This window comes from Mizuhopecten yessoensis, unplaced genomic scaffold (assembly GCF_002113885.1).
Source record: "Mizuhopecten yessoensis strain PY_sf001 unplaced genomic scaffold, ASM211388v2 scaffold716339, whole genome shotgun sequence".
NCBI classification, from domain to species: Eukaryota; Metazoa; Mollusca; class Bivalvia; order Pectinida; family Pectinidae; genus Mizuhopecten; species Mizuhopecten yessoensis.
The window spans coordinates 124,687-141,257 of NW_018480067.1; the positions used below are offsets into that span (position 1 = coordinate 124,687).

Below are 16,571 nucleotides of genomic sequence, written 5' to 3' on the forward strand. Positions count from 1 at the left end.
TTTATAATATGCATCTCGGACGTAGAAATGTTTTGAAATCACACGTATGTAAAAAAAGCGTTTAAAAGACACTGAATGTTATAGATTTTTGCCTCTTGCTCTAGAACACAATATTTCAATAACATGCAAAAATATGAGAAATTAGAGAAAATTGGAGAAGGTAAGTAGACCATATTGGTAAACCAAATGATCATAACTAGCTATTCACATCGGTGATTGTGTTAAATACATGTTAGCTCGAAACATCTTGAGAAAACAGTTGTGTTTCGATGCGTACTCTCAACTGAATTTCTGTACGGTCTAGATCTGTATATAAAAGATTGATAAGAAGCTGTTGTTTACATTTTCGGCCTAGTACACCTAAATGATTTGCAACGATGGTCACGAAAAACCAGTGCAGTTTTGTTTTTCTTTATAAACTATCTAGATCTATCTCAAAAGAAAATATGCATGTTCCTTTGGCAGTGTTTATTTTTGTGAAATTATATATAGATGATCATGAATCTACCTTTAAATTCCGAGGTTTTCAGGTATTACCTTGTCTTGATCATGGTCTGATCAGCTACATGTAATTAATTTTTACATCAACAGCCACATGCATACCTTTTCCATTATCAGGTAATGAAATTTTCCACATGCATACATTGTATGTTCAGTGTATATATATAGCAAATCGTGAAATGTGAGAATGGTTTAAATCGCAGGTTCATAATTAAATGATCAGGAGAAAGAGAAATGCAAGGGCAATACTGGTATTCGAACATGAGACCGTCCAAAAAGAAATGCAAGGGCGCAAGACTGGTATTCGAACATGATCGAGACCCTCCAACCTCTTTACAGACGCTCTGACCAATTAAGCAACCTAGCTGGTTTCATGTTGCTGATCAACAAAGTCCAGTTCCGCTAGTACATTCCTCCCTCAACAAATTAAAGCCTTTGACCCTGAAGACACACGAGACTCCATCTATAGCTATACACCACCTTCTGTGGGTGTATTTTGTTGAGCGCTAAATTTGTAATATGAAAAAGGAGAAATGTAACAGCCAGACTGGGCTTTATATAGTTGCCTTACTTATTATAGCTTTAGAAAGAGGGATCAAGCTAAAAAGTTTGCAATCACAGGTTTGATCCCCAGCGAGTGCACATAATCTTTTTTGCTACTTCCTAGCTAGTACACTATTACACTATTTTTGTATTCATTTTTACATATAAAATACATTTCAATGTTTTCATTAGGAACCTATGGAACAGTGTTCAAAGCCAAAAATAGAGAAACACATGAAGTTGTAGCCCTCAAGAGAGTTCGTCTGGATGATGATGATGAGGTAATATAACAGATTATTTCATGAATTAATTGTACATATCACTGTACATATATATACACATGTACGGTATACATTAAAACTACTGTTTGTATCTATGTTAATTATGATTTTACATTAATAAGAACAATATAACAAGTTATCATGATTTAATTTACTCTATTGTGTTGTAGGGGGTACCAAGTTCAGCGCTGAGAGAAATCTGTCTTCTAAAGGAGCTGAAACACAAAAATATTGTTAGGTGGGTGACAGGGGATACAACTTAATATCTAGCGATAAATTACACATATTGTATACATGTATATGTCTGCGGACAATTGGTAGACATATTTCATGTAGCAATATCTTATAATACTTAATGTCATTTCTGGTGGTGTACATGTATGTCTGATGTGTACATGAATAATATTGGTACTGGACAAAAGCTAGAGCCAAGTAATATGAATATCCAAAAAGAATTAATTACAGTTTACTGGGAAATTTTCGCTGCAGTTTAATATTCGCCTTTTTTACCATCCGTAATGAGGGCGACTTTATCATTACAGAAAACATAAGCTAAAAACATAATTTGTAAAGAATCTCAATGAGAAGGGTGAATTTATTATTGGGCAAAACTGAATTTTATTGTCTAAGGATGAACATTTCCTTGTATAGAGTACAATTCAATAATAACAGAAGTCAATGATAAGGGCAGAACATTTAACTCATTCACCCCTGAAGACACATTTGAACTCTTTCAATTCAAAGGTAGGAATAGTTCATTATCATATTTCAGGGGTGAATTCGAATGAGTCCAATTATATACAGCCACTTGTGCATGAGGATCTATTGATAAAATGATCAGATTTTTATCTCTAAATCCTCATGAAGATTTATTTAGAGATACATTGTACATGTAGTATAATGTGATCCATCTTGGCTAGCCAAGGGTTACAAGGCAGTACAATCTGGTCTACCTAAGAAACCGGATTGTACTGGATCGTAACCCTTGGCTAGCAGAGATGGACGTGATCATGAGGATTTAGAGATAAAATGATTGAATTGTTAACTCTAAATCCTAATGAAGATTAAGACATATTTAGAGATACACATAGTATGATGTGATCATGAGGATTTAGAGATAAAATGATTGAATTGTTAACTCTAAATCCTACTGAAGATTTAGAGATATTTAGAGATACACGTAGTATGATGTGATCATGAGGATTTAGAAGAATACTATGATTTATTGTTTTTACAGACTACATGATGTACTACACAGTGAAAAGAAGCTCACCTTAGTGTTTGAATACTGTGACCAGGACCTGAAAAAGTACTTTGACAGTTGTAATGGAGAAATTGATCAGGACACTGTACAGGTGAGAGATCATCAATTATCTATTTACAGGTGATTTTACATGTGAGATTGACTATGTGTAGCACCTATTATGCCAAAGAAACAGAACTGAATGTTAATTTTTTGCAGATCTTTGATCTGTAATTTTATTTAAAGCAAATAATGTTAACATTTTTTTCAATAATATGAACAAATTTGAGCAGTTCAGATATGTGATGTATGAACCAGATATTCAAAAAATATTATCTACCCAACTTTCCCTTATGTTGAGGAGGAGAACCATGTTTCTCACATAAAATTTATGTTTATTAAATGTGCAGGTACGGGGTGGGGGATATATATAATTTTTCAGTAGGGACTGGCCCAACCACTCTTGTATATCTCTCACCATGTAGGGTGTACACGGTGATAACATGTAAATATACATATAGTCCAGCTACTGGCAAGTAAAATGCACTTTTTTCATGAGCATATATAATTGTTTTCAGTCTTTTATAAATACTGGTTAAATGACATTACATGTCCGAACTGAGTAAAATTGAATTGTGATTGTTTTTTAATATTTCATAAACAGTGTGATTATTCTCTTAATGTGTCTAATAAGTCATTTTGACTGGACACATTTTATACTAAAATTTTGATATGTAGTGTAATTTTTATGAATATTATGTGTTTGACACGAAAACAAAATACTTTGAACTTGAACTATTGTTAATCATTATCTATTTCCCCTCAGCCTAAGCTGTTCGCCCATTACATCACAATAGAAAAGAGAGTTCTATTTAGAGTACTTTATATGCCTAATGTATTATTAACATTTTCCTGATGAGTCATGATCATCTACTTTAGAGGTGAAATTATACAAAGCTAGTCAACTAATAAAAAGTATATATACATCATCTTGACTCTTTGAGCATGTTGTGATTGGAACTTATTTCATTTATTATAAGTTGATATTGAAATGTAACAGTTGTGTATTTGCCCTGCAGTCCTTCTTGTACCAGTTATTACGAGGCCTGGCGTTCTGTCACAGTAACAATGTCTTACATCGGGACCTGAAGCCTCAGAATCTCCTTATTAACAAGGTAAATAGGCCTTTGTCTAGTGATCAATTATAATTGATTGAAAATCGATTGATTCACCCTTTCTGATTCTGGTTATCGATTGCAAATTCTATAATCGGTTCATCGTTGAAATCAAAGTATTTAAATGTCTTCCATGTAAAGTATGCTTTGGAAGTCATATATTGTTATGATTTATACTACATGATTGATAAAAATGCATAAAGGTTGCTTGATATCCATCCATCGTAAAAGCATGAAACCTTATGTATTAGTATAGTGAACAACTCTGTCTATTGATGTAATAGTAGTGCTTTCACTTTATCTGGGTATTCAGTCCCAAACAATTATAAACCGATTATGCAGTCGATCATTGATCGGCTTTCTACTTCCGATTACAAACCGATTATCATTATGATTTTAAACTGATTGACCCTCAATACCTTTGTCAGAAGTAGCATACAAGATCTTCCATATATCATAATGCATTTCCTATTGGTGTCTCCTGGATTTGAAAACCAGTTAATACCAATACTTACTTTTGGTTGCTATGACCTTGAATTCGACTAATATGGATTGATTGTATGTATTGTGCACATAGAGTTATTTCATTGTGTGGAATAAAACTGTCATGTTTCTGTTATTAAAACAAATTTGTAATGTTTGAATTTTACGCAACACAAGAAATATTTGAAAGTTTCATAAAAAAACCTCTGAAGGGTTCTTAATTCCGTTTGTTCTGCTGGTTTATTTCAAGCCTTGAAAATACCTGGTAGCTGATAATGTAATGTAGAAAGTGTAATATGAATAATCACTATTTATTTTAATTATACTGTACTTAGAAAATATTTGAACCCTTTTCCTAGAATGGGGAGCTTAAATTAGCAGACTTTGGCCTTGCCCGAGCTTTCGGCATTCCGGTGCGGTTTTACAGTGCTGAGGTATGTGCTCCTTAATATACTTTACTTAATCCAATATATTTATTAAAGTTAACATGAAGACATTTAATTTGTGTGCAACCATCACAGTGGTTTGATTACAGAGGTTACAATGGCTATACATCACAGTGGTCAGATTATAGAGGTTACAATGGCTATGTATCACAGTGGTCAGATTATAGAGGTTACAATGACTATATATCACAGTGGTTAGATTATAGAGGTTACAATGGCTATATATCACAGTAGTCAGATTATTAGAGGTAACAATGGCTATACATCACAGTGGTCGGATTATAGAGGTTACAATGGCTAAATATCACAGTGGTATTACACAGCGGTCAGATTATAGAGGTTACAATGGCTATGTATCACAGTGGTCAGATTATAGAGGTTACAATGGCTATATATAACAGTGGTTAGATAATAGAGGTTACAATGGCTATATATCACAGTGGTATTACACAGTGGTCAGAGTATAGAGTTTACAATGGCTATACATCACAGTGGTCAGATTATAGAGGTTACAATGGCTATATATCACAGTGGTCAGATTATAGAGGAAACAATGGCTATACATCACAGTGGTCAGACTATAGAGGTTACAATGGCTATATATCACAGTGGTGTTATTATAGAGGTTACAATGGCTATATATCACAGTGGTCAGATTATAGAGGTTACAATGGCTATATATCACAGTGGTTAGATTATAGAGGTTACAATGGCTATATATCACAGTGGTCAGATTACAGAGATTACAATGGCTATACATCACAGTGGTCAGATTATAGAGGTAACAATGGCTATACGTCACAGTGGTTAGATTATAGAGGTTACAATGGCTAAATATCACAGTGGTCATATTATAGAGGTTACAATGGCTATACATCACAGTGGTTAGATTATAGAGGTTACAATGGCTATATATCACAGTGGTATTACACAGTGGTCAGATTATAGAGGTTACAATGGCTATATATCACAGTGGTATTACACAGTGGTCAGATTATAGAGGTTACAATGGCTATATATCACAGTGGTCAGATTATAGAGGTTACAAATGCTATATATCACAGTGGCCAGATTACAGAGGTTACAATGGCTATATATCACAGTGGTTAGATTAAAGGGGTTACAATGGCTATATATCACTGTGGTTAGATTATAGAGGTAACAATGGCTATAAATCACAGTGGTCAGATTATAGAGGTTACAATTGCTATATATCACAGTGGTTAGATTATAGAGGATACAATGGGTATATATCACAGTGGTTAGATTATAGAGGTAACAATGGCTATACATCACAGTGGTCAGATTATAGTGGTAACAATGGTTATACATCACAGTGGTGTTATTACAGAGAATACAATGGCTATATATCACAGTGGTTAGATTAAAGGGGTTACAATGGCTATATATCACTGTGGTTAGATTATAGAGGTAACAATGGCTATACATCACAGTGGTCAGATTATAGTGGTAACAATGGCTATACATCACAGTGGTGTTATTACAGAGAATACAATGGCTATATATCACAGTGGTTAGATTATAGAGGTTACAATTGCTATATATCACAGTGGTCAGATTGTAGAGGTTACAAAGACTATATATCACAGTGGTCAGATTGTAGAGGTTACAAAGACTATATATCACAGTGGTCAGATTGTAGAGGTTACAAAGACTATATATCACAGTGGTTGGATTATAGAGGTTACAAAGACTATATATCACAGCGGTTAGATTATAGAGGTAACACTGGCTATATATCACAGTGGTTGGATTATAGAGGTTACAATCGCTAAATATCACAGTGGTTATATTATAGAGGTAACAATGGCTATACATCACAGTGGTCAGATTATAGAGGTTACAAAGACTATATATCACAGTGGTTAGATTATAGAGGTTACAATGGCTAAATATCACAGTGGTTAGATTATAGAGGTTACAATGGCTATATATCACAGTGGTCAGATTATAGAGGTTACAATGGCTATATATCACAGTGGTTAGATTATAGAGGTTACAATGGCTATATATCACAGTGGTTAGATTATAGAGGTAACAATGGCTATATATCACAGTGGTCAGATTATAGAGGTTACAATGGCTAAATATCACAGTGGTTAGATTATAGAGGTTACAATGGCTATATATCACAGTGGTCAGATTACAGAGATTACAATGGCTATACATCACAGTGGTCAGATTATAGTGGTAACAATGGCTATAGATGACAGTGGTGTTATTACAGAGTTTACAATGGCTATATATCACAGTGGGCAGATTATAGAGGTTACAAGGGCTATATATCACAGTGGAGAGGTTACAATGGCTAAACATCACAGTGGTCAGATTACAGAAATTACAATGGCTATACAACACAGTGGTCAGATTATATATATCACAGTGGTTAGATTATAGAGGCTACAATGGCTATATATCAAAGTGGTTAGATTATAGAGGTAACAATGGCTATACATCAGAGTGGTCAGATTATAGAGGTTACAATGGCTAAATATCACAGTGGTAAGATGATAGAGGTTACAATGGCTTAATTTCACAGTGGTCAGATAACAGAGGTTATAATGGCTAAATATCACAGTGGTAAGATTATAAAGGTTACAATGGCTATACATCACAGTGGTCAGATTATAGAGGTTACAATGGCTATACAGCTTGGTTGGACTTGGTTAGTTTCTGAACAGGGGAATAGCTAGCCCTGGCTTGAAGTGTATTCATCGCAAGAAGTATATTTATGTAATTGCCAAATTGTGACATTCTACAATAAAGTCATGTCTTAAATAGTATTTTATATCAGTATACATAATCATTGCTTAAGACACAATCAATGTTTTTGTTGTTGTTGTTGAAAATTTGGTGGATTCACCTACGTACCAGTGTGCATGCAGCTACATATATACACGCCTGTCTGAGGTGATGGTACATTTGAGTATAAGTAGATTGATCAGTTACATTAAAATTCATGTTTTATATCAGTTACACAAGAAATGTGTATATGTATATTCTATACATACAGGTGGTGACACTATGGTACCGCCCCCCAGATGTCCTGTTTGGAGCCAAGATGTACTCCACCTCCATTGACATGTGGTCAGCCGGCTGCATATTTGCGGGTAATTCTCATAGCAGTCACTATATATGTTTTCATTGTAAAACTAAATCGTTAATAATGGGTAGTGTGTATCATTCTAATGTTGTAACTGCCAGAAGATGAGCAACAATTTTCATGCCCCCGCTATAAAATGGGAGGGCATATAGTGTCGTCTCGTCCCGTTCTGTCGAGTCCCGTACCATAACTTAATATTAATTATTTGAGCTTAACATTGATATTTATTAAAGTGTGGCTAATACAGTTTATACTTTAAGTCAAAAAAATTTGTTGCAGAGCTTGAGTTTTGTGGATTATTATAAAACATACAGTTGCAGTACTTGCTATTAGTGTTGATTTCTCATACACTTAAAGAGACCAGTTTAAAGTTTATGAAATAAAATGAAAATCTACAGAAAAAATTACTACCTGTCAATAGAATTTATGAAATGGGACTAAAGCTTGTTGATATGTATCTCCCTTATGTAATTTCACCAATATTCACTATACTTCAAATTCATCCTCTCATTACTAGCTGTCACACTCCCATTACCAGCTTTCATCTTCCCAAACCACTAACATGTACAAACATAACCAAATGAGGATCCACAATATGCTAATTAATAAAATATTGAAACTTCAAAAAACTGTTTTGAATTACATAAATTGACAATCACCTTTTTCAGAATTAGCAAATGCAGGACGACCACTATTTCCAGGGAATGATGTTGATGACCAACTAAAGAGGATTTTCAAGTATCCTTTCCAGCTTAGATCTTTAAAAATCAAGAATTGAATAGAAGAGTAACTCAAACTTTTTATTTTAGAAATAATTTCTAGATTAGCTCTTTCACCCCTGAAATGTTTTAATGAGTTATTCCAACCTTTGAATCGGAAGAGTTCAAATGTGTCTTCAGGGGTGAATGAGTTAATAGTTAAGTTCCTGGCTTAGTAGCTAGACTTACTAATGTTCAGTTAAAGACGGTATTACTTCCTAGGTCCACTATGCTTTTTCACAGCAAACGACACATTTTAAATGATACTTAAGGCAGTATGCCTCCTGGTTTGGCCTATGGGTTCACTGTGGTGGCCTGGCTATCCATCTCTATGGCTTCTTCTAGCACTGAACATCCATATATCTTTCCTGCTAATTAGATGAGTCTGTTAGGTAAGACAGGAATAAAAAATATAGTTAGCATATGAATGTTGACATACTACAGGAAAAAGACCTGTCAACTCAATCATTCTAGTTGTTTGACCTTGACCTTCTAGACTTCTGGGAACTCCCACGGAGGAGACATGGCCTAACATTACACAACTCCCAGACTACAAAGTAAGTACAGGGCTATTCTTTTCTTTATTTTTTCTATGAGACCTGTTTAAACAGAAAATTATAGTATGATTTTGTTAAAAGGAATAACAAGCTCTTGTAATGAAAAGGGCTTCTAATTTCTATTATGTCATGCTGTCATTAGAAATGACCTACAGTAAACCTTGTTATACTGCCACCATTTGTTCAGAAAAATTTTGGCATTATAAAGGGTTTGGCGATAAATTGAGGGAAATGTATAAAAGGAATTCTGGAAGAAAACGACATAAAGGGACATTGAAATATATATGTTGGCGAGGTGACAAATGAAACAAGGGGTAGTATATCAAGGTTTTACTATACATGTACTGGAATAAGATATCAGTGAAAACATTGTGGTTTTCAAAGTTCAATAATATGTTTGTGTTCATTCTTTTGCAGCCTTTCCAGTTGTATCATGTGAATACCACTTGGCAACAAGTTGTGCCGAACCTGAACTCAAGGGGGAGAGAACTCTTACAGGTATTTGGTGATTAACAAAGAGACAATATATAAACTAACTGAAGATTAATAATGGTAGAATTCTCACAAGGAGACATAAACGGGGACAATTTATATGATGTTACTAGGGCCACATTTGTTTATCGGGATCTAACCAGTTGAACCAGTTGACCCAGAGCTGTTCGTTTATGAAATCAGGTCCGACCTAGTAATCTGATGCTGTTTTCAGGCGGGCCTTGACAAAGCCTTGCAAGGCCTGCATAAACATTTAAAGGTCCACCAAGATTTATACCCGAAAACATAACATTTAAAAACAGACAAACGGGTTTATGTAAAAGGGGCCTAAGCTACTGTGATAATGAAGGGGAGAGAATTTAAAAACAAAATCTGGAATAAATATGGGTGGGGAATTTTACAGTATCGAGAGTGACAGAAAACACATTTTACAGTTATTTATGTACTGAATAATTAGCCCTTAAACAATCTAAATTTGAGGAGTATGTGTTGTTTTGTTTGCCAGAGATTGTTGGTGTGTAACCCTCCAGTGAGGATCTCAGCAGAGGAAGGGATGCAGCATCCATACTTCAGTGATCTCAACCCCGGAATAAAGCTCTCCTACGACAACAGTATTGGAGTACAGACTCGATGAAACAACTTCCACCTTCCATTGTCAAGCCAATATCCTCAAAGCGATCAAAGATCATGTAACTGATAGTGGATTCCCCATCAATACAAACATACAGTAGACTATGATTACAAAGGACATGTCCGCAGTGTTTTGTTATCCATTTTAGGACTTTCCCCAGTGTTTCCCCGACATTCCTGGTCGCGAGACCATTTACTTTGTATGATGTACAGTATATAATGTCACAGTGGTTACGCTCTAGTCATTGTTAATAACATGTCCGGAGGGAATTTATTTTTAGCTCAGTAGATAGATCTCTGTAAAAATATACGTTATGGTCCTTTGGAAAAAGTTTCCTAAGTAAAGTTGTAATTTCATTGTGTCTGTCTCATTTTTCACATCACCTAACCGAGGTATCGTGAAAATGGCACTTTGAAAATGTTGCTGATGCTAACACAACGATATACTATAGACTCAAAACTTTCACCCAAGCCCAATGTAGTCCAATGCCGGCATTGCCAATGGGTTTCCCTTGTTTTATATTTATTGCTCATATAAAGACTGGAGTATTGTGTTACTGTATATCATGATGCATAGGATAGTTCCATGCCCATGATTTCTCACATGTAAGCATGGAATTGCAATGTCAAAGTCTTGCCCTGATGAGTGAGTTATGTAGGTTGCTATGGTAACATCTTATACTTACTGTATATGACCTTAAGCTTTAGGGAATTTACCTGGGACTTCAGTTTATGTGGAAAATTTTACCCAGTCAATCTTTTGCCATTTACCGGTAAATTCTGTATTCACTCGGTCTTAATTTTGCCTTTCACTTGTGATTATGATAATTTATTTTGGTTGAAGCATTAATATTGGTGAAACCGACCCCTGTTACCATGGTAAAGCAGTGAAGATTGAATTACAGTACATGACTATTGGTATTGAGTACATCAGAAATATTTTAGGATTGTATTTCAGTGCAGTTATTAATACTCCATCATGAGGAGCACAAAAGCTTCTGTTTGTAACAAAAGTCAATAGGCATTTATGAGTCATTTTTTCCAACCATTTTTGAATTGCAAATAAAAAAATCCACCATACTGTATAGCACAAAATATTTGTGGGTATTTTCCTTCGTGGTTTGAAGCTATTTAGATTGTTTCATGGTACAAACTTTCGTAGATATCCTATATTAACAAACAGTGGACACGTGTATCATTCAAATTCGTTTCCATGTTATACAGTAATATATGTAGATATGTTGATTATGTTATACCATAAATGTAAGGAAACACATTTTTGCCCAAGCATAGCGGTAGATATCAAAACAGAAGTGTAAGTTAAGGTATTACTGTCGCTCAAGAATCATGCAGGATGTTGTTTGATCTCAGAACAATTAAAAATAACCTCTCAGGGTAATTAAAACAGGAAGTTCTTATCAGGAATAGCGAAGCTGTGAAGCATTCTGTAGTACATTCAGAGGAAAGTGTGACCTCTTCACTCAAAATATCTTCTTTATGTCACTTCAATTATTTTATTTGCTGATTTGCTAAATATATAATTGGTTCTTGGAATTGCGCATCAGTTGATGTGTTTTACATGTATTGTGCAATACTTGGACTAATTTTTTTTTATATCCAAAATGGAAACAACAACACAAATAGGACAGCAAGTTCATGTGTTAGTTTGAGTTTAATAACACACAAAGAGGACAGCAAGTTCCTGTGTTAGTTTGAGTTTAATAACACACAAAAAGGACAAGAAGTTCCTGTGTTAGTTTGAGTTTAATAACACACAAATAGGATAGCAAGTTCCTGTGTTAGTTTGAGTTTAATAACATGAATTAATATAGAGATGATCGGAATCAACACATGTATTTGTTCACTATACATGAACAGTGGACAAGTTTATTTACATGTCTTCAACCGTGTCCGTCCAAAATGTTATACCAGTAAGGCTATAGAAATAATGCTAAATCAGTTCTATACAAAATGTACTAGATGAAAGTATTTATGAAATCTGAAAATATTGTATGAGTATGACCTTGGTTATTCAAATATCATTTTCATAATAATTGATAATTAATACAACGGGGAATGAGATCCAAGGTCCGCTAGTGGTATGTTCTGTAAAATTCAGTATACCCCAGTTGATTGATTCCTCAATGGAATTTACTGGTCTGGCCATCAGAACAACATACAAATTTCAAAACATACTCAGGTACAAAAAAGTGGTTCCCTTGCTTGTTGCTAGGCAAGGTACCGCTTTTTTGTACTAAGGATTTTTTTGAAATTGGTAGCTTGCACTGGTGACTGCCCAGCTAGTCGGCTGAAACATGGAAACGTGGTTAAAATTGCGGCTACTTCCTTTTTGATGTTGTCTGGTCATCTCTTCTTTTGAACGCCTAATAATTGTTCCCAAGGTGATACAGAAGTCAAGCTGTTGTTTCTATTAGTGCAATAGAGCAAATGACAATGTGTAATTCTGTCAGTGTTTAACCTTCATGCAAGTCATTATTACCTTAAGCTGTAAAGCTTCATGAAAACATCTTGATCATGTTCTCCAAACAAATATGATGTCCTCCTGTGTGAATATTGCTGCAGCTTCAGATCATAACTGCTATCTCTCTAAAAACTATATTCCTGTATATTTCACTTAATGTAACACTGCTTAATGTCACATTTCTGTTTATATCATATTTTCCTTGGACATTTTTTTTTCTTTTTCTATTTTTTTATGGAATTGAGTTTTCTTTGTGTCATGTGATTTAACATGAATTCCTTTTAATATCATGTCACATTAGTTTAATTCCCCAACAAAGCACATGATTTTTTAATACTGAAAGTAAAGAGTGCAATCAGATTTAACTATATCATAGCCATTCACATTATTATGAAACATTGTTTTATAATATTATACACATTTTTTTTATGTAGAATAAAACTTGCAATTCAAAACTTGAAACAAAACTATGAAAGCCCCCCCCCCCCTCCCCCCTTCTATCAAATATCAACATTTTACTTCAAAAAACAATTTCTATGACAAAAGACACACGCCATCAAGTGGAATGTATGTTATAAATCATTTTTTTAACGTGTACTGCTGTATTTCCCTCCCCATATTGTACTATAAATGCTGGATGCATCGTCTCATGTAATTGTTAAATATGAACGAAGTGCAGTAAAATGACAGAGATTATTCTTAAAGGTAATTTTCTGTTGCATTATGTGTTCATTTAGTGAAGGTGTAATTCGTCATTGTGAGAATGTATTTAGTTTTGGGTAAGACTTGGTAAAGTATTGTATGAGCCCACTATGAGGGCGTATTTAGTATCGTAATGTATCAGGGTAGGAGTGTACATTTTGTAAGAACGTATTCAGCATTGTGTGTGCGGGAATTCTTGTAAATTTTTAATTGTTTGAAAAACAAAGATTTATTTTAACATTTTATAACAACATATTATGTACAATAGGTTAAAGTAGGACATGTTCATATATGTTCACTTCCATATTCTTATATGAAATATTTCATGTATTTTAAAAGGTCAATGTTCTGTGGTCAGTTAAGAATTCCTTTTATCTATTCCTGGCATAGTTAAAGTGCTTTATTTTGATGATTCTGCTCAAGTCCTGCATATTTAGAAAAAGGCAAGTACTTAAAGAAAAGATAACTGTTACCAGCATTTGGTGATCAGAATTGTAAAGATACAGAGTAACCTTGTTAACAAAACATTTCCTCTAAATGATCATAACACAAATCAATTATTTCTTAAAACCAATTCAAATAGTTGATTCTACTTTATCCAGTCCAAGTAAATGAATTAGTAAAAAATTCTGGATGCACCTTGAACTGTATTTTAATTTTTTGTAGATATAACTTGCTGTTTTAATTAAATATTGCTCTCTTATTTAATTACTGTACATTTACTTCTTGTTAAACTAATGCTCCAAGGTGTTGGTACTGACTAACCGAAGTTAAAGGTCAAGATTTTTAGATTTTTACAAATGGAATCTGTTGTATGCGACCACGGGTCTACATTCTGAAATTCAGATACATCCTCGTGTTCCAGTTATTTATCATTGTTCTCATATTTATCAGCAACCCTGAAACTTCATAATGAACTTTTCCAACCTTTAAATTGGAGGAGTTCAAATGTGTCTTCAGGGGTGAATGAGTTAAAACCACCTCATCAGGTTGAAACATTAGCAACTACATGTATTACAACTTTACTATTAAGATCATCATGTGTACATAAATACATATATATTTATGAAATTACATTACAGCAAAGTATGGAAAGAGATACAGCAATGTTTGATTAGTGATGCTGTATGTTGTTGGTATAAATGTTGTTAAGAACATGAAAAGCTTCTTCTCTTTGTTTTCTAGATCTTTATTCATTAATTTTTAATTCGAACTCAAAATATTCAAAATTTTACTGATTTTTAAATTTCTTGTTAGAAAGAAAGCACAAAATACAAATGTTGCACACGGTTTATCTGTATTCTGGGTATAAAATGCCATGTATATAAATGAATGAAAATAAAATACAACATATCAAGTTTAAGAAAAAGAAAAAAAATGTTAAAAAAATCCTCTATTCTATTATAAGAGTACCTGTATACATGGTGTATTTGATTGTATTATGTAACGTTGTTGTTTATTGTTACGTCTACTTGTTTTCATTGTAATAAATATGAATATGTCGAGAAAGAATAAACGTCTTTTTTATATTTCCATCAAGGAATGGAGCAGCATTATAGCATTGGGCCTCGGACAAAATTGTAAAATGTGATAAGTTGAAAACATGTCAATTCTGTGTTGGTTAGTGTTTTGTTGTGCATTTAAGGAAATTTTGAGGAAGTTTTTGGTTTGAGGAAAGTCAGAATACCTGGAGAAAAACCACCAATCTGTGGCCAGTACCTGGCGACTTTCCCATGTACATGTAGGACTCAAACCTGCGACCCAGTAGTGGGGGCTAGTGATCGTAGACGGCCAGACATCTAAACCACTCAGCCACTGCGGCCTAGAAGGATCTTTTTTCCCAGCAGAGTTGGGTGACTTCTTCCAGCGTCCAGATATTGTCATCTGGTCACCGGCAACAAAGCAGGTAGTGATCCTGGATCTGACTGTACTATGGGGGAATGGATCAAGGGGCCCACAAACAAAAGAGGACCAAATACAAAGACCTGTTTACCATCATCATAATAATAGAATCCATCCCTGATGGGAGGAATGGATAATGTTATTCAAATGTTATTCAAACCCCGAAATGTCATAAAATGACGTCACAAACAATAAATAGCGTGACCCAGAAAGGTCACTATAATTCCCCCGCCTGTCTGCACATGCAAGCGATCCAGACCCATTCTAGTATGCAAGAATGAAATATCATATTACTGCATTGACCTTGAACATAAGACCTTGACATTCAACTGGTCACCAGAGATTGATGTGAAGATTAATTGCCTGAATTTTAATGCTGGTAGAAAACTTTTGTCAAAAACCTGTAGAAACTCTTGAATGTCCAGTTTTCCTATCATCATGTAAAAAGTGTGTAGCTGTGACCTTGAACGTATGACCTTGGTCACCAGAGATCGATGATGGTGTGAAATTTTGCAGACATATAACAATAATTGTTATCACTCTGCTAGCATCAAATTTTTCGGAAGAAACTTAAGTGTATGGAAAACAAATAACTAACAAGTTTGGGTTTCAGAGTCCTTGACCGAAAATCAACAGGATGAAAGAATATGATCCTAGCCCCTTATGATTGTTGAGAAGAAATGGAAAATGTCACCTGTTTATGGACAACAGATGAAAACATGGTAATTGACACATACATTGGAAAAACAATATCAATCACATGTTTTTACCTTTTAACTCATTCACCCCTGAAATTTCATAATGAGCTATTCCAACCTTTGAATGGGAAGGGTTCAAATGTGTCTTCAGGGGTGAATGAGTTAATCACATGTAGTTGGCCAGTTTTGTCACAGGGGTGAAACAAGTACTATGAGCTCACCTGACATAAACTAGACAAAATATAAGGCAAGAAAATGAAAACATGTTCTCTCCTAGACATCAGAAATAACAAGAGGCCCATGGGCCTTAACGGTCACCTGATATATTTATACAGAGAGTTGATTTTGTTTTTAACATGAACAGAAATATTATTCAAAGTGACAAAAAACAATAAAACCACCTTACTCAATATCTAGCATACAGATTTCAGACTAAAAAGGATTTGAAACTAGCACCTCCAGCCCTTGGGGGTAGGGCTGGCTCAAAATTTTCAAAGTATCAAACTGTCAATTCAAGGTTATAATTCCAATCAAGTTATTAACATGTAATATTC

The 16,571-nt window shown here is 34.3% G+C and overlaps 1 protein-coding gene across 1 annotated transcript; it reads left to right on the plus strand.

The window, feature by feature from the left end:
* The first annotated feature begins 65 nt into the window (after positions 1-65).
* Positions 66-10,593, plus strand: LOC110443310 (cyclin-dependent-like kinase 5). The gene is made up of 11 exons (XM_021487461.1): positions 66-160; positions 1,237-1,325; positions 1,496-1,563; positions 2,563-2,680; positions 3,648-3,743; positions 4,586-4,660; positions 7,707-7,803; positions 8,465-8,534; positions 9,051-9,111; positions 9,529-9,609; positions 10,109-10,593. The coding sequence occupies exons 1-11, from the start codon at positions 124-126 to the stop codon at positions 10,235-10,237; spliced, it is 921 nt and encodes a 306-aa protein (XP_021343136.1). The 5' UTR covers positions 66-123; the 3' UTR covers positions 10,238-10,593.
* The last annotated feature ends 5,978 nt before the right edge of the window (positions 10,594-16,571 follow it).